At 40.9% G+C, this 23,731-nt stretch overlaps 1 protein-coding gene across 3 annotated transcripts in view; it reads right to left on the minus strand.

Moving 5' to 3' along the window:
- The window catches only part of GFRA1 (GDNF family receptor alpha 1), a 144,675-nt gene extending 121,705 nt beyond the window's left edge, over positions 1 to 22,970 (minus strand). Inside the window, exons 1-3 of one of the 3 annotated variants that reach the window (XM_061372771.1) lie at positions 22,432 to 22,969; positions 21,042 to 21,344; positions 19,681 to 19,764 (exon numbers count right to left, since the gene is read on the minus strand). In XM_061372771.1, the coding sequence (XP_061228755.1) occupies positions 19,681 to 19,764; positions 21,042 to 21,344; positions 22,432 to 22,471 (427 nt within the window). In that variant the 5' untranslated portion in view covers positions 22,472 to 22,969. Of the gene's footprint in view, positions 1 to 19,680; positions 19,765 to 21,041; positions 21,345 to 22,431 lie in introns of all 3 variants that reach the window. The other 2 variants (XM_061372772.1, XM_061372773.1) reach the window with 2 other exon arrangements.
- Positions 22,971 to 23,731: the final 761 nt, after the last annotated feature.

Genomic DNA, 23,731 nt, shown 5'->3' on the forward strand with positions numbered 1-23,731 from the left:
TAAGTTATGTCGCTGAAGAAAATATGAGTGTTTCTTTAAATGATAAACTACAATGTAATGTCCCCTATGAAAATAAAAACACATGCAAAAAGCCAAACTGATATAAATATGCGTTTGTAATAGAATCACCTTCTTTAAGCACCCTGCTCTTTGAAACATTTCTTATCCAAAATCACAGGCCAGAGGGAAATACTTCTCCAGTACAACTGGTATGTGCCAAGTCAACAATTGCTTCAAGTCGCTAAACTTCACAGATCTTTTTTCTAACTTTCTGAGAAATCCTCTTTCAGCTGTATTTACAAGTCAACTGACAATGAAATCACACCTATATATTCCCTATGAAGAATAAATGAGGAATTTTAGAGATCCTACTTAGTGTTTACAGCAAGGTCTGAATACATATAAGATGCTGACTGACACTCACTACACATGCTATCTTGCTTTTACCAAGCATTCATTTCAACACACTATTTTAAAAACAAATCCAGAATGACAGTAATCCTTACTACACTAAATTGGCAACAAAATATTGTATAATCAGAATATCTAGATGTGAAATGCAATAAAAGCATAGAGACTGATTCAGCTCCTAGTATCAAATTCTCATTGTCATGCTCCAGCCCTAGTAGATATTTAGAAAGTTTTACTGGTGTAAATAGTAACTGCATTGACCATGATTTTACACTTACATCTCACCTTTCCTTCAGAAAAATTCCCAGTATTTTACCAAACACACATTTAATGGGAAAATCATCCTATACATCACTGACACCCACTAATACACTGATAGGGTGCACGCGATACGGTCCAGCTATGCAGCAACAGGCCTAAAAATGAAGACTGCAGCAGGCAAACCTAAAGACTGACAAAACCCTTCATCCACCCTAGGTACCAACAGCTAGGACTCAGTTTCCCTTGCCGTTTTCTTTACTGTTCTTAGATGTTTACATCCTAGAATACACTCTCTTTCTGAAGCCGGAAGCTCAAGGATTTGTTAGCAGCAGTAGAAATGATATTAAATCAATATGTCAGTCAGTATGCCCAGTCAAGTTCCTTAAACATTGCAAGAGCATGCGCCCAAGTCTCCAAACACAAAGAAACACCAAAATGTGTTGGCACTGGAGACAAAGCAGAAGGAAAGAAAAAGGAATGCAAATTATCCATGTGCCCTTCCTTTGTTCCATCTGTTTTCTAGTTTGTGTCAAAGCAAGACTTTTTGTGGTCAAGGGCTTCCTAAAATAATGTAGACATTAATTTCCCTAACTTGAAAACACAGGATCTTTTGTTAAACCCAGTCAGAAGTAAATACTAAACATGGCCATTGTATAGACCTTTAAAAGCAATTCTTTATTTCTGTATTCCAATGCCACTGCCCTAGAAACTATAATGTGCTCAATTTGTCCACATCAGTTACTAAAACATCACTAAAATAGTTCTCTGCACACTATATACTGAACTGTTTCAAACAACTCTTAAGAAACAATGCTGCTTCTTTTCAGTTAAATCCCTTAAATGGCCCAATTATGTTGTTCTCAACCCCCTCATTAAATATGTAAGACCTTGGCATCATAGGATGTGTCTACACGGCAGAAATATACCTTGAATAAAATAACTCAGGTTCCACATAGCTGCATTAGCACTTTGTTCTACTCAGTCTAGTTAACCCCACAGAAAAGATGCACTTTTTCCCACCGTGTGTCATTCAAATCTGACTTCTGATTACAATTTCAGTTATAGTTGAATAAATAATAAATAGGATGCTATATGCCACCATTTTTTTTCCAACACAATTCTTTATGCAGAATTATTTTATTTAGACTCTAAATGGTAATTAAATTAGGAGTACACTCAGCAGTTGTAAAATTCATGCTGTTCTGCACTTGTAGAGGTACAAAAGGTCCCTTGTTTGCAGTACTGTGCTGACTGAATCCTATGGTAGAGCTGTTGATTCCCTGCATGAGTTTTCCCAGATAACACATGGCCTTTTAAATATTGGTGCACTGAGTATTTATAAAGCATGTATTTTCTACAGATAAACTAGGCAAAGAAAGCTTGTTGAGCTTTGTAATTTAACTCAACCATTAAAAAAAAAGATACTGAAGTTCCATACAACCTATTTTTAAGTTACAAAAGCCAGTGTTGTAATGACAAAAATGACCAGTATAAAAGAGAAATATTATAAATAGCATTTATATACAGGAAATTTGAAGTTCTTAAAAAGTGTATTTGTGACAAATATACCCAAATTTGCTTTACCATATCAAAATTAATAGTCGTCCAATAGATATTTGTCATTTTTGCAATATTGTGGTCAATGGGACTGCACTACAATACACTGCCAGCAGGCAAATGCCTTGATTATCTGACCCTGGGATCTTCTAAGGTCTACCCCCAGCACTGTGTATTGCTGTATATATGACCTCTAACTTTCAGTGCTTCTATACAGAGAGAGAGAAGGTGGAGTAGTCATTATGTTCTCTCCTTTTCCTTGTAATTCACATCTTTTGGTCGCAATGTACTCAACTGACTAAAGCATCCTGAAGAACTGAAGCAGCCATAGGAGAGCTATCTTATTTTTCTTTGGGTGCATGCCAGTATAAATGCAGGCAAGAGTGACTGCTAAAGCTGCAGTCTTTTCAGAGTAGTGGCATGAAAAGTGCCAACACTATCAATTAAACAAAGATGGGAATACTGCGCTCCCAGTGCATCAGCTCTGGATATAGCTGCTGTATACTTTACAAATACGAGCAGCTTGCTCTGTTTGGGAGCCTTCTAACTTTCATAAACTAGATGGCTTTACAAACAGGACAAGATGTTGCCGAGGGTCTGGCAATGGAGGGAAATACAGCTGCTATCTGATTGCTGAGCTATAAAGAGTTTTCCACATAAATAATCCTCTCCATCTGCATCATGCAATTTAGGGGCGAAACATAAGGCCACTAATTCCGTTCTGCAAAATGCAGGCATCATCTTTATGAATGAATTTCCTACAAGGTCTCAGTACTATTTATTCCTCATAGCACAAGGCCTATAGCTTTTATACCATAACTGTCTAAAGTCTGCTTGCTCTCCTGAAGTGAGTATCAATTTTAAGAGTAAGACAATGATCACAGCAGTGCTTAAAAGACACAGAAAGATGCACGGCAAGCATCACAAGCAGGACATTAAAGTGTTCCACAAAAAAAACTATTTTGTCACTGAATGGGTCTTTCAGAACTACCAGTATGAGACAGAAGATCAGGAAGTACTGAACAGTGACACACGTTTCACTATCAGAACTGTTATCAATGTAAAAGAGGGAATGGAACATCCTTTGCATAGTAAATAATTAGATATTTAATTTCAAAAGCTGCCCACATGGAAAATCTCCTCTGCTTGGGAGGAATTTTCCTGACTCTGCGTGATGTAGTCTCCTTATCAGATTGCTCAAAGCCAAGAAGCAGTAGCCGTAATATGAGAATAATTATCGAGAACAAGTTCTGTTTTGTGGAAGAGATCTCTCCAGGATTATCTGTCAGAGGCATCAGACTACTGCATGAAAGCCTGCATAAAACCTCTGAGAGCTTTTAACCCATATTTTTTTATGACTAATGAAAAATATCATTTAGAATTAGACAAAGGAATTTTTTTTTAATGTTATGAAGCTTACAAAAATACCATAGCGGGTAAACACAATCCTCTTTCCTTGCATAGCTTAGAGGGAAGGTAATAGCTGTGTCCCTTTTATGTGTGAATAAAGCAGGCACAACACACATATGGAGCTCCAAAAGATGTAATTAATCAAAACATCTCAAGGTCGCACAGACAAGGTATATTTGCAATCTAGAATGCACAAAGAAGCATCGGTGTTGACAGTGGTTATATTCTGCAGCTTGCCTGGGAAAGCTTCATTTGATCGTAACACAAATTTTGCCGAAGGAGGAAATCTGCTCTAGTGAAGCTGATTTTGATCCAACTCTGATGGAAAACAACTGGAAACTCAATGGTAGCTGAGGGCCTACAGTACTCTAATGAGCCACTGATAATCAAACATAAATGGGTGCCCTGTGACTAAAAGCAAAACACCCTTCTGCAGTTAACTATAAAACTTATTCTACAATAAATATTTGTCATAAACTAACACTATGCGCATGGGTTCTCTAGATTAAACAAAAATATTTCCAGATGAAGGGACAAAATGATACAAAATGTATTTCGCTCCACTGTTTCCACCATACATGAATGGAAAACCAAGACAACAATTTCCAAAGGAGCTGATCCTAAACCCCGCATTTAAAAAATATCTGTAATTAAAAGAAGTAATTGCCACAGTACTACAATCACTGCGACCTATGTTCTTCAAAGACCAATATGACCTGATGAAAAAACAGGTTTAAACATGGAAATATCAATCCTCTTCCTCTGCCAAGTGTCCTTAAGAACTACTGTTTTGTTTCCAAAATGGCTGCTGCAATCTGACTGCTTTCCATATAACCAAATATCTCCATAACATATCAGTGTTTCCCATTAGCGACCAAGTGACCACTAGCAAAAATGCCAACTGGAATAACGTTCATGCTCCATTACACATTAAGATGGATTGTATTAGAGTATAACATAATGCCAGAGTTTATGGTATTCTACCACGTTAGAAAGCAAACTGGTAGTTTCTCTCCACAACCAAACAGAAGCTCTACACAGTCTTCTCCAGGAAGACATTGCCAACTCTTGTTTTGGTACTCAGTGAAAATAGCTTTTTGATACACATGAGAGTGAAAACAAATCACAAGTTTTTGTATTGAAGTAGGTCTTTTACTCTACCTGAAGCTCTCCAATTTAGAGTTTAACAAACTGATTTTATCCACATGCAAAATGTTGCCTTCATCCCTTATACTGATCTTCGTCATTTCAGATGTTTCTTTTTAAAATTTAATTTCAATTGATTATTCAACATTTACTTGTCACCAGCAAAGAAACTGCCAGAAATCCAGGTATTGAAATTCTAAGTATAGCATAAAAATTAATGCTGTATGACAGTCATCACAGGATATATTCTCTAACCAACAAAAGACAGATCTTCCTTATGAAGCAAATGCAACTTGGCTCTTCCTTGTTTGTTTTATTAACTAAAACAGTGGTGTGATTGCCCATCTGAAGAATTCACTTTATTAATAGAATAAGTGGCCTCTGAAAGACAGATGTGAGATGGAACTTCTTCATACTTGTTTCCTATGAACTAATGCCCTTGAACTCCTTTCACTGTGATGCAACAGGTATAGACAGAAGAATTAGTACAAGGAAATGAACTGCAACACACCTTGCAATGCAACAGCAACAAATACTGTTTTGGGCATATTTGGTCTTATGCTAATAGGGTCTTTAAAAACATGCTGACCTAATATCCTATAGTTTGACACCACACTGTATTACAAACAGAAAGGCTTGGCTCTTTACACACTGTAAGCTGTTGTTGAGCTGTATGAACAGATATGTACAGACACGTCTCTTCTGCACAGTCCTTTCTAAGAAGCACTATGACAGAAACTGGTGGCCCTTCCAATGCCACCTGTAAAGGTTTGGAAAACTCCTAACAGGAAGAAAAATGTCTCACAGAATGACCAGCCTAGAGTACAGCTGGGAAATTAGGATAACTGTGGTTTTTTCCAACAGAAAAGACCTGTTTTGAAGGAAATGTCTGTAAGTTTACACAAACGAGCCTCCTAACCTTCCTTTCAGTAAACCTGCTGTTGAATGATTTATGAAAAGAAACTTTCCAGGCAGGCAGGCCCAGAATTAGAGATGTGTTCGTACCTTAATTCTCCCTTTAATATACGTATTAGTCAGATTTTAAGTACCTCAGCAAAGGTGATCTTAGCATTGGTACAGTATTGATTCATAGCACGTACTGGAAAAGGAGTGTTTGAATGTAATTTCAAGCCTTGTGTCAGAAAGGAACTGCACAAAAGAGAAAAAGCTAAAGTCATAAGTTTCCTGACCTCCAAGTGCTTGTGTCTGCCAAATATACATTAGCTCAGCTTTTACATTTAATATGAAAAACCTAGAGTCCTGCCAGCACATATTCATTCAGGTCTTAGAACAACTAAGGATAAAACAGTCAAAAGAATGAACTCAGCCAGGTCTTCTGCAAACCGTGCAGCTTCTCTTGCTAGCATGAGAGACAAAGAGGAACAACCTGGGTTAACATTTGGGTGTTACAATGTGAAGCAGATAAACACTTCATCTGCCAATTAAAATTAACATCATCTGCTGCAACAAATGTGCTGGCTGCACCTTGTACAGTACCCGTACACTCCCCACCTTTCAGGTGAACTCATGCATTTAAAGCAAATTTGGGGTACTCCAAACCACACAGAAGAAATGTGAAAAACAAGAGTCCCCCAGTGGTAGAAATACCTCAAAGGAAACTTCTCTTCCCAAATACGTACTACACAGTATTTTGGGCAGCTCGCCAAAACCTTGTCTCTAAATAGCTGCAGAGTGATTTAAAGATGTGCTTAATACTTTTGCCACTCTTTAACAATAAATAGCTCAAAAGAATGCATTTTCTGCACACACCTGTGAAGTTAACACCTTTATAAAAACCTTCCTAGCTTTCCTGTTGCAGTCGAATAAATCATTCCTAATAGGCACAGTAATTTCTAGATTTTTATTTAAATACTTTAATGTTATTGCATCACATCACGCAACACAAAGTCATTACCCAGAATTAGACCACTGCACTCAGATACAATCTGGGGAGAAGATGATATGTGGAGTATTACTCTGAAATACCAAGGTTTTCTGAGTTTAACTTATTTCAAATCTTGTAAATCCTTTTAAAATTCTGAAAAACCTAGAGGAAGAGTAAGTAAGAAACCCTAATTCTCTATGACACGCTCCTTGAGACTCTCATCTTGTTCAACATGTAGCACTCCTGCTAAGGAACATTATGAATTGTCACCCCAATCTATCAGCAACACACTCTGCCATAGAAGTAGTACAACCTGCTCCGCAGATAGAGGAGCTATCTGTTACAAGTACTTTATGCATCTCCCATTCTGATAGCTGCAGTGGGAAGTAACTCTTCTCCCCACAGCCAGGTCTAGGATCATTTATTATGTTTCTCAGTCTGGCTAAAGACAGAGACTAGGCACTTTAAGTACTCTACAACCCTGAATATTGACTCTTTACAATACAATACCGAGTCCTTCAATTAGCACATGTTACTGCTCAAGGGGAGATAAATATTAGCTCATTTTATTCTTTTGTACTAAAATAATCCATTCTGTAACTTATCAATTATATTTCTCTTCGCAGTCTAAACCAGATATTGCACGCTGCCTGTTACAGAAATCTGAGATTTTTTTTTTTCTCAAGATCCTATTGAGAACAGCTTTAGAGAAGACACTGCCATTTACGAAACCAATTTCTTTTGCTTCATGTTAGTGTCCTAGGCAGTCACTCCTTGACTGCCTTTTAGGTATGATTTTCATTTTATTATGTCTGCTTGTGTAGGCTTAAACACATATTTATATCATTGAATTAGTTTAAAATAATGATAAAAATCAGCTGCAGTGCTAAAAATACAACTCTGAAAGGCAAAATAGAACATTTATTATTTTCTTAGCTTGACGAAGTATTGATATCTGAAAGATTTTTATGGTGACATTTTCCCTTTAAAGCAGGAATGAAAGTTTGGAACATTTCAATCCCTGACTTGCCACAACAGGAAGGAGATAACTCTCTTTTTAATAACCTAAGGAATTTATAAGCTTACCTGCAACTAGCGTAAACAAAAGCAAGTATCAGACTGCATAATTATTGCACAGCAATGGAGCACCTAAACCCTAAAGATGACACCTTCACAAGTGCAACCATTCTCCATCTTGTTAAGTGAATGACTTACATAATTAAGAACACTGCAGAGTGGCTGCTTGCAGAGGCTATCGCTACAAGTCATCTGTTTGCAGAAGTATCCCAGTAATGTCAAAGATGCCCAGATACTGACACATCTTTTTAATTAATAAATATATAAATAAAGCTCACTCATCACAATTATTCAGTGTTTATGGCTGGGGTTATGTCGTTAACTATGTCTTTAATATATTAAGAACCTCACCTTTTAATCGTTAGTTCAAATACAGTCCAAGAGGGTAATGACTGAAAGTGTTTATATAGTTGCATGGTGAACTACACAGGAAAAGCCAGAGGGGAAGGGGTATGTTAAGGGATAGATACGTGAGCTGCAGAAATCACCATTATAATTGGCACCTTCTGCAAGGAGGGGAAGGCCTGAGTGGGGAATGAAAAACGACCTGCCTTCCCATTTCTAGGACTACTGGAGCCCTGCTCTAGCATCATATTGATTTGCTCAGCTCTGCCAGGCTGGAGATGTTGGAGGACTGACAACACCATTTTGCCAATAGCTAAGCCATTTGGTACCATTTTTCTTCAAATAGGCTAATTCCAAATTTATTCTCATTTATGCTTTTTAATCTTCCTACAGCTCTTAGAGAAAGGTCAAGGGCATGAAGATACAATATTTTTAGCTACACAGCAGAAATGTCTTAAAAAGCTAAATGAAGCTCCAGGTCGGATTCAAATACTGACTAAATTAAACCGTATGCCTTCCTCTGTAAACATTAACACAGTTAAGAGCTTATACATGAACTTTCTACGCAACCCAGAAGAGATGTTTTAAAACTGTGCAAAAATGTAAACCATAAACCACCACACCAAACCGTGTTCAACAATTCTCACACCAGTTTATAGACAAGATTAAACACACTAACACACCACATTTCTTTGCAAGTTTCCTCTCATTTTCTATTGCAAAGGTGGGACATTTGGCAAGGGGAAGAGACATGTCGCACATCAGCAGCCTTGGGGAACGCTTGCTTAGAAACACACAGTTTGACCTCTCAAAGGATCAAAGCAGTTTACTTCACCAGGTCGTGCTAGCAACTGCTGCAAGCTTGTTTCTCCATTTCACTACTGAGGAGGCTAAATTAAGTAAATCCATTACGAGAAGGAACTGCACGTTTTCTCAGTCTATATGGGTTTACTATAGAGCTGGAATTTCCATGACTTTTCATCTGAGAATACTATAGGCAGCTCTGATCTTTGCAATCCTTTAAAGAAATCTGACAAGCAGATTTATCAATTTCTAATAGAATTTCAAATAGTGCAGGCACCTCGCTGTCTTCAATCATGTCTTGTTCCATGAGTGTGTATGTAGAGAGAAGACATGTTTGTCTGGGTGCTAATAGATAATACGATGTACATTCCCATGGCAATATAAAATGAACAACAATAAAAATGATAATCGACTTCTCTGTCAGGTGCTGATCCTGTAGGTGTGAAGGAAAGCAAGTAAAGCTTCAGGGACAGGGTTTTGATCTTGTATTTAAATATACTGTAGTTGAAATTTAATTGCACTTAATCTGCTCAATAAAATTATCTTCACTGTTATTAGTATCCCAGCCCTGTGTTATTATATAATCCTAACCTATTTTTAAAACAGACATTTTAATCTGCTGCTTAAGTGTTCATTAATGCAAAGCCACTGCTGCGCAGAATACATTCCATTCTATTAGCAAGTGGCAAGCCTGGAGAAGCCCAGATATTGGGAGCTGAATTCGTTGAAACTATTACCAAATGCTACTGTCACCTTTCTTGATTTTGTTTATGACCCTACCACAACAAACATCAGCAAAACTTAGGCCTTAATCCTAAAAGCAGTCCATCTGAAAAAGAAAATGGCTCTAAAAAGTGCAGTGTCATTTGTAAATGCAAAGTGATACCACCCAAATGGTCAAAAGCAATATATGTGTTCTCATATAAGAGCTTTTGGATGGGTCCTTTCTTGTTTCATTTCTAAATCTGAGTAAATAATCTTCACAGCAACTAGCCTAAATGCATTATTATTTCTCATTTTGAGAATCGTGAGATGCTCAATTATCTAACACAACTGTCAGCCATCAACTGTACTTAATTGCATGTAAGTTTCAAGTCCACTGCATGTTTATTTATATCACCAGCTTGACACACTAGACACTTTATGAGACTAGAATGAGACTGTGCCACAGTCTAATGCTTAGCGATACAACAGGAACCATATTTGCTTTTTTTAATCTAGGAAATGTAAGCAAATTGAATATTAGTCTCCTCTATCTTCTCCACAACCCTGCAGCTCCCAGTGATTTTTTTAACCCATAGGACACACTCAAACAACTTTGACAGAGGAATTAATGTTAAGGTCTTAGGTATTTCATGAAAAACTGCAGGTTTAGACCCAAGCGCCTGTCAAGGATAAGGCAAGCACATCCCTGGCTCCAAGAGATCTGAGAGGGATCCAAAATCCAAGATGTTCTGAGAGGGAACAGGGACCCTCCTGCCATACAGTCCTTCAGCACGTGTGTAACACCAAGCCAGTCACAGCATGTGTTGCCTCAGAGGGATAAGACATGGGACAGAAGCAAGGACTAGTCAAGAGATAAAGTAGTGCATGTGGAGAGGGCACAGCACAAGGAGAGAATATAAGAGCTTGCTTTGTGCAGAGATCGAGGGCATCCAGGAGATGAAGGATTCTGGTAGGAAACCAGGCTTTATTAGTTCCATTACTCAGAAACAGCTCCTTTTATTAGACCACAACTCAAACTCTTTACAGGGAGGGTAAGAGAATGATTTGAAGAATGCTGGAAATAGCAGAGTTTAAGGAAAGCTTTCAAGGAACAGGCAAGGTGTTGCCTCACCAGAATTGCCGATAAGGGAGGACAGGGAGGTATCGGGGGAATGGAGAAAGGAGAGCAGGGTCGGGGGCATATGCAGACCAGAAAGCAAAGACATCAGACAGGAGAGCAAAGACAAGCCTGTTGCAAAAAACCAAAGGGAAAGAAGTGTAGTCAGATTCCCAAGAAGTGAGCAGCTGAGGTGGAAAGCAGAGCTGCTACATGTGACAGAGAAAGAAACCACTGACATCCTACAGCTGGAGGGGATTTGGTGCCGGAGTTATTACCGTTCAGTGAGAGAAAAGCCAGCAATCAAAGAAGGGACACCAGTATATGGAAAAGGTATGTCAAGGCAAGGATAAGCTCTGGTTATTAGCTCAAGGAAGTAACAATGGTTAGCACTAGCCTAACTAGGGTTAAACATGAAAAAACAGCAGTGGGCTGGAGGCAGTGGGACTAAGGAACAGGTTGAATCATGGTGCTGTCTCGTGCGGAGGAGGAACAGGGAAATGGTGAATTCTGGTTTTGCAGAACTGAGCTTTAGTACTGAATTTAGGGAGCAGAATTTAAAAAGAAGAGAGTGGAAGCTTTTAACACTTCTGAACCTCATCAGCTGCATGACAAAACTTTAATGGGAAGATGCATTTTATGGACACCAGACAGTGATAAAATCATATAACCAGTGAATGCAGAAATTCATCTTTATTTATGGGTTCCTACTCAAATTGTTTGATATCTTCAAGTCTCTTTACAACCCATCATTTCTGCAAATTTCTATGCAGGAAGCACTATCTCTATGCCATTACACTTTGTGTCATGCATTTCATGTTAAATTTCAGGCTGAGTGCAGATTGTACAGGACAATAGCCTGACACTGATAAAAATTGTCAAAGCATCGTAATGACTGAAGAACTATTCCCAAAATAACCTAATGGTCTTAATGCCCTAACTATACTGGCAGCATTGTTGCTGCATTAGTTTCAACCACAGAAAATGCAAGAATAGGAAAATAATACCAAAAACCTAATATAAAATAAATTACAGAATTAGTTTACATAAACAAAAATGGCCACTTTTCTAAAAATTAAAGCTGTGAAGACATTCCTTTCTAAGCTTAAAACAATACAATGTACCTTGCACAGTAAGAAATGTTGGATACTCATTTGGGGTAAATTCTGCCTTACAATCCAGAAACCCTTATTTCTTTTCAGCACACACAAGCATTTTACTCTTAGCGTTTTTAACATACTGTCAGCTCCTGACAGATACCACTGGCTCTTCCAAGGATTGTCAAAGTTATCCCTGAGAGTCAACTACAAGCAGGGTTATAAAAACAAAGTTCTGAAGTTATTTTAACATGTGAAGTGTGCAAATCGCCTGCCATAAACTGCACCTTGCTGCGCCAGCAAGGCACCGCTGCAGGATACTCCTCTTTCAGGCACTGTTCTCTGCATTTCACATGGGGACACAGTTTACAGACGTGACACCTCAGGAGCCCTCTGATAAAGACTGCCATAGAAATACACCTTCTCAGCACAGGCTTCTCCTTTGCACCTTTATAACCACCGGAATATTCCCAACAGCATGCTCAGCCCTGTCCCAGAGCTACGCCAAATGAACCACAGGCTTTTTCTCATTCACAATCCCATGCCTCCAGCAGCCCCATCAGCAGACTGGTTGTGTCCAGCTGCTTACCCCTGACACACCGTAGTCTATAGATACATGGCCAAACTGTATCCTGGCAAGTTCTGGGTTTCTAAGGTCCCATGGCAGCCCTTGCCCACTCCTGCTCATCACATCCTTGAAATGGCAGTACCTCTCATAGGTAACCAGCTTCCCTCCCTCAGTGACTAGTTAAGTACCTGGTCTCTCCTCACAACCCCACCAGTACCACCAGCAGTACCTTTGTGCTTTTGCTCCTACTTCGGAGGAACTTGTGTGGCACTTACACAAACCATAAAGCTGGCCTGTACCAGGAAACAAGGATAAGCAATTTGCTGCTGAGAAGCACATACACATTGGCTTATTTGGTATCTGGCCCCACCACACTATAATTGAGGCTTTCCTGCAAAGATACAGATAACAGTGATGGCAATTCCACTCTCCAATGACGCTACTCTAGGCAAAGAAGACGTTTTACTGTATACATTATACATTGTAAGCCAAATGCCTGGCTATTGTTACTCAACTGGCCATCTCCCAACACTTTCCTTTGAGGCTTCAGAAGAACTCTTCAGGCTTCCTTCAGAAGTCTTAAATATTCTCTCTTACTTCTCCCAGAATTCAAGGAGACCTGGAACACTCACGCATAAATGCTTAGTGTTGTTATCACCAGATGCTTCCTCCTTCCAGGGAAAGGACTTCATCTTGTTTCCCACACTGAAACAGGTTGACAAAGCCTGCCTAGATTACTGAGGCAAACAGGAACTCTACATTCGCTCAAAGCTGTGCATTTTTGATACTTGAGGAACTAAGACCTTCCCTTCTGTTTTACAGATCTTCAAAGAAATTAGCCAAGAAGTTCCAATAATCTCACCAAGGAAATAAATATGGACTAAGCTGAGGATATTTACACATTCCTATTTGGGGTTTCAACGCCTGTTCATGTTCCTGCCAAAGTTAAAGAGCGCAGTCACGGCCTTTATAAGCTAGTCAATCAGTTACTTCAGTAAGGTACTTAATTCGCCTCTCATAATCAGATCTCGCTTCAAGAAATGCAGAAAACAGGAAATTCAAAGAGCTCCTGCAAGCCAACAGTCACCAAAGTGATTTTCTTTTGTGTGAAGTCCAATCTGATTATGAAAATGCAGGAGTGGAAATCAGCAACTGGTATCTATCCACCCAGATAACTTGTTATCTGACTGGAAGCCAGCCTAGTTGTCTCCACAAAGAAAATCTGCAGGCAGAAATGTCAAAGAACACAAGCACTGTACATGCTCATATTAGACTTATTTTTGTCAAATTATTTTCGTTTTGCTAAATGCAGCTAGAACAGATGCCTGTGTTGTTTGGGGGTTTTCTTGCAATAGGCAAAGGCCCACAAATTCTCACTGCAGAAAGAAGAGTTAGTGTGGATTTGTTGTTGTAAACCCAGTATTATATATTGGTCCAAAGGCTATTATTCTAATGTATTACCTTACAAAGAAAAATGTAGTCGTGCATGTGACAACCTAGTGCAGGCTAAATTAACAACATTTGTATTTTTCTGTTATCAACAGACCCAGCCTCACATCAGAAAACCAGAATTAAGCCAAAAAAAATACAACAGGAAACAGAATACATCATGATCAAATAAAAAGATTTTGATGTGTTATGCTTACTTCCGTGGGAACAGAATCAGATTGCAAGACTCCTATTAACTTAATAAGATCTGGTTTATTGTTTATGAAATTGGGTGAATGTGCAAGGTAACTAACATGAAGTATCTATTTTTTTAATGAACTGCAATGATATGGGAGATAAGAACTAACAAGAGCACTGTAAATAGTCGAGAGGAATCAACACATTTAGTATTTTGCAAATTAAAGTGCCTTTGCAGAAACGAGGCATCTCAAATATTCTAACAGAAATGTCAGGAAAAAGACATCGTGTTAAATTAGTAAAATATGTAGCATTTGAAGCATACCCATACTTAAGAATAGAAGCAGGATTAGAGGCCTCAGGCACTAGGAATTGGGGACGTCATACAGTATTAATTCATGGGAGAAGCCATTAATTTACATGCCATAAACTCCAGAAGGAAAAAGCAGCAAATCTGTTGGCTATGACAGAGCCTCTAACTGATCTTCTCAATAAACAATTTTAATAAAGCTGTATTTGGATTGTACAAAAGAAAAGTAATTTACCAGGTAGGGAAAAAAGAAGCAAATGATAATTAAAAGTGTCAGGGACCTGCTAACCAGGACACAGCTCTTACATTAGCTCAAGAATTGCAAAAATTAATGGAGAAACATTCAATTCCTGATTAAAAGAATTTTGGGGTTATGAAAGTTTGGGCAAAGTTAGCTCACTATGACACTGTGTCTTCTAGCTCTACAGCCCCTTTTTACAGAGGCAGCAGAATGACAAGGTATGAGGAGCTAGATTATCTTTAAGTTCCCTTCCAACCCAAAACATTCTATGAATCTGCGAAGTCTACGGGACCTTAAACACACAGCACACAGAAACTGTTTCTCTGCATCTTGAGAATTCATATTGGAAAATCCCAATCTTCCACCTTTACTGATAGCAACTTTTCCAAAGGAAACACAGGAAAGCATTCTCTGTGATGTCTCTAACCCATCCCTTGGAAGGATATAATAACAGGGAGGGTGCAGATAGCTGTCAGCAATACACAGAGCAGGTTTTAGGCTTGGGAAAGGGAAGTATTCCCTTACAAAAGTCTGCCAAATCTTGAAGCAAGTATTCTGCATGCTGGACTTCATTCTTTTCCAGCATCAACTTTCTGATCCTCGAACACCAATTATACAGGATGCCTAAAAGACTTTGGAAAACTACTAATTAATCCGCTCTCCTTCTGAACAACATAAAGATACTAGAGGAAGACCCAGACCCATCTTCATAAATCACAGAACCATAGAATAGTTAGGGTTGGAAAGGACCTTAAGATCATGTAGTTCCGACCCCTCTGCCATGGGCAGGGACACCTCACACAACCATGTCACCCAAGGCTCTGTCCAACCTGGCCTTGAACACCGCCAGGGATGGAGCATTCACAGCTTCCTTGGGCAACCCATTCCAGTGCCTCACCCTCACAGGAAAGAACTTCTTCCTTATATGTAACCTAAACCCTACAGAAAGATGCCTAATTTAAATGCCTACAGAACACACACACTTGTGAGAATTACAGCACTAGCTAACCTTTTATAAGACTCAACTTTTTAAATACCAGGGAAAAACATCTTACTGCCCAAAACTGCTTGTATTTGCACTTTTACCTTATTCAGTATGCAAATCGCATGCTAACATCATGTGCTGTGCTACCCATGTTCTAATGTCGAATGATACACTCCAATGAGCAGCCCTACGTGCTGTGCTGTCTCCTGAACTTGTTTTAAATTAAAAAAATTACCATAAAATACACCCTTTTCTAAATATAAGCTTCCAGATACCTTCTGCAACAGAACATTCCCAGAGTTTCTAAAGAGTAAATATCCTCTCATGAGAATGACAGAATTGAGAAACACTCCTTTTCACATATAACCATATGAGCCAGTTTCTTTCTCCTATCTGTTAATGATGCTCTTTGCAAAACAGCTTACTATTCTAAAAAGAAATATTGGCAAAATGATTAATTGCTATCTGTATTGCATTTTAACAACTGGAAGCAAGACATAGCTAGCATCAGGTAACCAACCAATTCTCATAGATTACCAGCAAAACCTGTTTCTAAGAAATACCCTGATCTATGCGGCCTGTTCTTTAAGATTACTTCTGAACATACACCATAAAGATATTGTAATAGATGTAAAAGAAAAAATTATACACAAAGCTGAACAATGGGATAATAAGTCTGTAATTATTAGGCAACTTATACTAGGTTAACTTAAAAGTGAATCCATGTGAGGAGAGCGTTATGTCATCCTAAATACTTTGATTTAAATAGTCAATTCGTTTTAACATTAAGTATTCTATTTACACCACTTCACAGATATGGCTTAAGGCATTTTATTCAGCTTTAGTGGCTCTCCATTTTCTGTTAAAATGAATGAGACTTTCCAGAAACACTTATTTTGTATTTATTTCTGCAGGTGCATGAAGCTACAGTTTTTATGCAGGATATTTTATTACAATATGCCTCAGAGGTGACCACTACACTGTATCAGCTGATAGCAAAATAATAAGATCTCTTCCAGTTGTGAGGCTCAATGTCAAATACAATACAAATTCAAGAGGCAAACTATTCCCCAGGTAGTAAAAAAAGCTTTAACAAGTGTTTAATTCAAGCATCTATCCTTAATTTGATGTGAAACTCACCTGTGAAATCCCATCAACAGATTCTGCAGGCACTCTAGTTGTGGCAGAAGTTGATGGCCTTAAAATGTTTTCACCTCTCGTAAGTTATTAAGGTTGAAGCAAAAATGTCTGTTTAAGCAAAATCTTTACATCACAATAACTGACCCAAACCTGTTACTCTCCAAAACACACACAACAAGTCCTCAGTAATGTGAAGAGCTGCCTACCAGCAAGAAATTCACACCCTCGAGGCAGAAGCACCACATCAGAGTAGCTCTAAAGAAAATCCAAACCTAGACCTGCCCAAAGCAAAGCAAAAGACAGGCTTGTCCTTCAACTGGGAAGACTCACAGTCCCACATTTGACCATGTGAGGGGTCAGAGGACTGACTTTACAGAAGGAGCTTAATTATGAACTTAAAGTGTAGACAGAAGTGAAGACCAAACCCTTGAACACTCCGGATACTTTGGCACAAGTAAATCAAAACACTGAACTCACATTGCTCTTTCAACCATCAATTATTTTTTTGTTAGTACCTAAATATATTATACCTTGGGCTTAACAGCCAGTACTACGATAAACAATTTTGGGGGTTTAGATTTTTGTCTTCTGTGTTGTTGGACATTGGTTTAAATTTTATATAGAGCACTTAGCATGGCCTGGTTCTAGACCAACTACACCACTAGTCCCAGTATAATACAGACCGCTTAAAACATAAACCAAAGCTTTAGTAACACAACTGCATTACTTGTTCTATTATCATAACGAGAACTAGGCAGAAACTAAGAAATCCTCCATTTCTTAAACCTATGTACACTACAAGAGACTTCAACACACAAACCAGTCATCTTAGCCAATGTTTTTCCTGTTACGTACCACAAAGGACAACTATTGTGATTTTCTATACTGCCTCAAAAATAAAGATGGCAAAAGCATTACACTTGACATATAGCGAGCCATATAGTACCAGAGAATGGCCTTTGCGAAGGGGTTAATCACTGCTTTTAATTACACCCAAGTAACTAATGATAGTGAATACTGCAGCAACATCTATAAACACAATGACCATGTTAGCAGAACACCAGTTATGAAATCCCTGCCAACACCACTTTTACAGGGGTTTGGTCTGGTTTAACCATGACACAAAATTATTACCAAGTTTTGCTCTTTGGGGTATTTGCAGAGCCCTGCAAAAAGAGCTGTAAAATCAGGCAGCTTCAGAGAATGTAACCTGCAGTAGTAACCATGACGATAAGCAAAATGCTTTTGCTAATCCTCTTCTTTCAGATTACAGAACTTCCAAATACTGGTGGTTTTCCAGTGTATTACAACTTTTGGCTATCGCTCCCTGTGCATCTAGCCCGCCAATTCTTGTAAACTTGAAACTCGTGACAAAGTGAACAGCAGCTTGGGGTGCACTATTAACACAGAATGAGTCCTAACCAGTTCACCAGCATCTTGAGCGACTGTAGGTAGGATGGACATCATTGTTGCACAGAACAGGTAGGGAAGAAATGCGTACATTTTAAAGATAACTACTTTCCACGAACACGTGGCATCTAAAAAGAGTAACAGAAAGAATATACATAGAGTATTTCTGTGGAGATCACAAAACTGCTGGGGTAAGTTAGAATTAGGCCCTTGGCACACCAACCATAACTTTAACAAAACTGCCTGGAACTCCTCTGCATTGATTTTGTCTTGGTTTTCTATTAAGTTGGGGGGTTGAAGCATAAAAGTAAGTAAAGGTTCTTCAGAAATTAATCTTTGTTCCCTACTCTTTCTCCATCACACCTGCTCACCAAACCAAGTAATGCTTTAAAGTGATGTGTGTGATTTGGACCTCTCTTCACAGTTTGAAAAGTGACTAAAAGGCTGATTTTCAAAGGCATTAAGACAGCTAAAGATGCATTAAGTACGTAGATTTTTTTAGACCTGCCTGGGCGTCTAACACCTATTTAAATCACTTAGTCCTTTCTGAAAATCCCAGTGGGCAGTTATCTGCATTTTATGTGTCTATATGCCTTTGAAAATCTGTACCATTAGATACTTAAGAACCTAAGTTCCCCTGGCTTTTAATGAGACTAAGGGTCCTGAAAAGAGTAAGTACTTCCGAAAATGGGTCAAGCCACTCTTTCTGCTCTTTTCTTCTTTCTTCTAAAGAGCTATCTACTAATACTTATCCATAGCATGTCAGTTAACTACAGCTTCAACTGTCAAGACTTGCACATTACACTGCGCACATTCAGTTTTTTATGGAGCTAAACAACGGTCCTGAGTACAGACTGCATGCTTGTAAGACTTTCTGACACTCCAAGACAGAAAATTAATTTCAACTGAACTAATAACCCCTCTGAATGCCCCCAAATCACTGTTTTAATAAGTATGATCCAAAATCTTTGCAATTTAGGCTAGTAAAAACCAAACAGCAGAGTTTTAATTACTGAGTAACTTATTCAAACGTCTATAAACAAGTTCTGAAAGACAGCCACACAGGAGCAAAAGCTGTTCAGAGACAAACTAGGCAAGGAAGGAAGCTGTGAAGAGGCTCTTTAAACAGGCAGCTCCAGAAAAGAAATTTTAGAATTCATGCTTTTTTAAACAAAAAATGTACGAAACTATAAAGCATTCCCTTATGCAAACATTTGAAAGCTTTATCTTCTGATCTTCTTTAATGTCAATGGGAGGTAACTTGCTCTGACCACATTCCCCAAAAGGAACTGATTTGTAAATTAGGAACGCAGGGAATCAGATTGCCACCTACAGGAAAATTTAGCATTTATTGTCAGGAATGACTCAAAAAGAATACAAACTGCCATCCTGCCAAGCACTCTTCCAGTTTTAGTTAAAAAGCAATCAGTATTTTCTTCTGCACAGCTACATCATGACCTTCCTAAACCCACAACCATTAACCCTTCTTCTTATTCAAGAGAGTTTTGCTTGCATGCACCATAGCTCAACTACAAAGCAGCAGATTGTAATCACCTTTCACTCAGCGAACTTTAAGTCTGCTTACCTGATACAATTGGTGCTAGCCTGAATATGTCCGATAGCCTGCTGTTAACTGGCTCATAAGGGGAATCTTCAAGCAAGTCATTTCCTAAAGACAGAAAAAACATTTGGATTTGTTTTCTTAGATGAGAATTCAGGGTAAGATTTTGTTGTTTATTTGTACTCTGAAGTTACTCTGTACCAGCAAAAGGTACTTCCCCTTCATCTGTTTATGTGGCTATTTCTCCTGAAAGCATTATCTATAAAAACACCTGAAAGAAGTTGTTTATCCCTGTCACTATTTTCTCTCCTTCCTCCATGGATAAGGTCATAATTTGCAGAGACAGCCTGTGACATCACAGGGACTGTCCCATCTCATGCCAGCAGGAGAGGAGCTGTAGCAAGGATGTTCCTCTTCATCCACTCTAACAGCAAAGCTTTTTTTTTTTTAGAGGAGCAGCCCATCTAACAGCTAAAAATGAGCATCTTTCGAATAAAACACCCCTAACAAGATGCTGTTGGAAGGGAAATTTTATGACAAAGAAACATCCAAGAGTAGTAGGATAATTATGCAAGTTAAAGAAAAAATATATGTATTGACTCATTAAAATGTTCCAGTTGATGCCTGCATAAATGAACAGAAAGGGATGACTTCCCCTTCTGCAGAAGCAGCTACAGAAAAGAATTAAATGGGCACCACACTGAAATGAAAGATTTCATCTTCAACTGCAGGGCTACAGCAAAACAGGGCTAAACATTGTGTATCTGATGTAAGGACCTGAGTGCTCTCAGCAGACTGTGAGAAATCCGCCAGTGACATCAGGAACAGAAGTCCCCAGTCAATCACTGTCATAACCCTTCCAAGTGGCACTTCTACACACTCACAAACTTCTTTTTTTCTGCCTCAACATGCCCAGGGAATATTGTTAGTAAAAGCAGGAAAGGAAATAAACTTTCCCTTAAATCAATGCTCCTCTTCATATTACATTTAACTTTGAGTGAAGAGCTAAGAAACTAGTTCCAGTGGTCTTGTTAGGTGAGTCCTAATTAAGCAGTTTAAATATTATTAGGAAAATGTCTCCAAATGACTGTTTTTGTAGCTCTTGCACTTGCCAGTGCCCTTATCTTTTGACTCTGGTTTAGAAAGGTCAGCTGGGTCCCCTGGAGGAAACCCTCACTGGGGATTTCCCAACAACAGGAGACGGAGCAGCAGCTGTTCTCGAGTCGGATGAAAGGTCCTCAGTTTGCAGCTGAAGAGCACAATGCGAATTACGGGGTCAGACCCCGGGTTTAGCCTCAGTGGCTGTAACTAGCAGTGGATGTGAGCGGCTGCAAAATCACACACTGCATTAGGGAAGTGTAAGGTTTCTGTGTTTTGCAACGTACCCTGTAAGCTCTGGTACATGCTCCAGTAAATGCGCAGGCAGTTTTTCTCCTTCTTCATGCCCCTCTTGCAGCGGCAGTTGTAGAGAGATTTCTGCTTAAGAGCTTCCATAGCGCTTTTGCATTCATCCTTTGCCTCCAGGCCTGTCGCCCGGCTGAAGTTGCTCTCTTTGCCGGCTACACACTGCCTCAGTGTCCTGTATTTAGTACTACAGCTCTGCTCCTTGAGACACTGGTCGCTGGCTTTCACGCAATCCAGGCGGTCCCCTCCAGGCAGCGCGCTCACTTCTGCGGACAGAAGTACATCTAGAGAGAGGGGACACAAACCGACAAACTCTCATTGAGGGCTGAGGCTGATTTAAGCAGGGCTCCAAAGCAGGTGTCTGGGAAGTACAAGGCACCTCCTCACGCAGCACAGGCAGCCAGACCCATAGGCAGCACCTTGCAAACCTCCAGGGTTCACCCTACACCAAAAGCACATGGGGCTTTCGAGGTCTTAGATCCACTTTTGTGGGAGCCCAAGGAACCAGGATGTTTCAACCCTGATGGGTGATTTATAAGAAAACACGAAAAGAAAAGAGGATCCACAGGGGTTAATGTGCCTGACAAAACAAGCACTCATTACTCCTTAGACCCGCTTTGGTGGCACAAATAACCTTTCCGGTTCAGTGTTTAACCGGGGGGGTTAAATATTCAGCCTCACTTTCCACAACAGCGCTGCTGTAATTTCAATTACATCCACAAACAACCCGCTCAGAGAGGCAAGTATCCTCCTCACAGACTGATACTGCCTTCTTTTTGCCATCAGTCACTTTCCAAAGGCTGTACACATTTCTGCTTATTCTACATGTATAAAGGTAGAATTTATGACTCCCCCCTCCATTTCTCTCCACGTATGATGCTTTTGCAGAACAAAGCAAACTGCATTAACTCTCTCCTCTCCATCGTGCCCCCTGTCACGCTCTCCCAGACACACACAGAGAGACAGAAACGCACACATCTCCTGTGGAAAGGAAACCAGTTTGGGCTGCAAACCACTCGCAGCCGGGCAGGCTGCCAGGGTCAGGTGAAGATGTTTCAGTTGGCTCTTGTCACACACGCCCCACACCCCCCCATCCACAAGCAGCTTTATTAAAATGAAAAGTTTCCCTGTAACTTGCGAGTACCCGATGTAAAAAGAGGCTTACGCAGGCGAGTATCTCAGTCTGTAGTCTCCCAGAGCTTTAAGCGTAGACTGGGCTAACTGATGCGCGGCAGAGCCGTAAAAACTACTGGAAACTTCACTGTTCTGCCTGAACAATGGACTGACAACCGTCAGGCATCCGATCCCATAAACCCCACGCTTTGCTTTATGAAGCGATGTACAGGCAGAAATCAGACGCCAGCAACTTACCCACTAAGGGCAAAGCGAAGTACAAGATAACGAGGAACATCTTGCTGTCTTCGGATGGTTTCCCCAAACAAGCTGATGTGTCACAACAAGGAAGATCAGCATGAAGATATTCCAAAACCGCCGAGGTCCAAAGGTTCCAAGTTCAGATCCATTGAATTAAAGGGAAAGTAGGAAAAAAAAACACAACCAAAACCCAAACCCAACAAAACAACGGAAAAAAACCCACCCCTCTCTCCTCTTCACCGCTCCCAGCACCAGCGGCAGGAGCAGCGACGCAAACGCTGAGCGTTTTCCCTTAGATTTCAGGTCTCAGCAACCTGGAGACACAAGCCCCGACTTCACTGAGCGAGCGGGAGACGCGCACGCACGGGTGTACGTGTGTGCGAGTGAGCAAGCGGGAGCGGGGCAGCAGCGCCGGTCGCCTCCTTGGGTGGGCAGCGCCTGTTCCCAGGGAGGGACCGAGAGCACACGAGGCGGGAGCGGGAGGGGGGGTGACGGGGGGGGACGGGACGAGATCAGCGGCGTCCGTCCGCCCCTGGTCGCGCCGCTGGCAGCCCCGGCTGCTGCTCCTTGGGGTGCCCGAGCCGCCCGCGGGCGATTCGCTTCTTCCACCCTCCTCACACCGCAACTTTATTTATTCGCCCGCGCCGGGAGGCGGTGCGCGCAGGGGGTGGCGCGCAGCTTGCGCGGTGCGCTCGCCTCCGCCGCCGGGGGAAGGTGCCGCGCTGCCGGCAGTGGTGGGAAAGTTTGGCAGCGAGAATTGGGACGGGAGCCGGCGCAGCGCCGGAGGGGCCGGCTGCTCTGGTTCCGCCGACCTGGGCGGAGCGGCCGCGCCTGTGGGAGCCCCCGGGCACGGCGCTCCAGGGGCGCTTCCGAGCGGAAGCCACCGCCAAATCACCGAGCTGCTGGAGGGGTGGCGGGGCCGGTGCTGCTGCCTGCGCCCGGCGGGGGTGACTCCGCTTCTCGTCCGCCCAAGAGGGAAGCCCGGGGCGGCCGGCTGCCACCCGGAGGAGCGGAGCGGAGCGGAGGGGAGGACCCCACCGGACCGCACCGCCTGCCTTCCCCCTGCCGCCCTCTCCGGGGGGAGGCCCCGCGCCTGCGGAGCGGAGGAAGCGCCGCCCGGGGGGAGGCGGGACAGCGGGTGCGTATCCCCGCCGCGCTGCGCGGTGCTCGGCGCGGGCCGTCCGTGGGCCGGGGCCGAGCTGAGTGTATCGGCTTCCACTTGGCTCCCGAATAAACAAAGCGAACATATGTCCCATAGTCGAGACAGATGGTTCAAACAGAGAACTATTTAGTGGTT

Source organism: Neopsephotus bourkii, unplaced genomic scaffold, assembly GCF_033783945.1.
Source record: "Neopsephotus bourkii isolate Nb327-2 ecotype Australia unplaced genomic scaffold, CSIRO-AGI_Nbou_v1 NB_1615, whole genome shotgun sequence".
Classification (NCBI taxonomy): Eukaryota; Metazoa; Chordata; class Aves; order Psittaciformes; family Psittacidae; genus Neopsephotus; species Neopsephotus bourkii.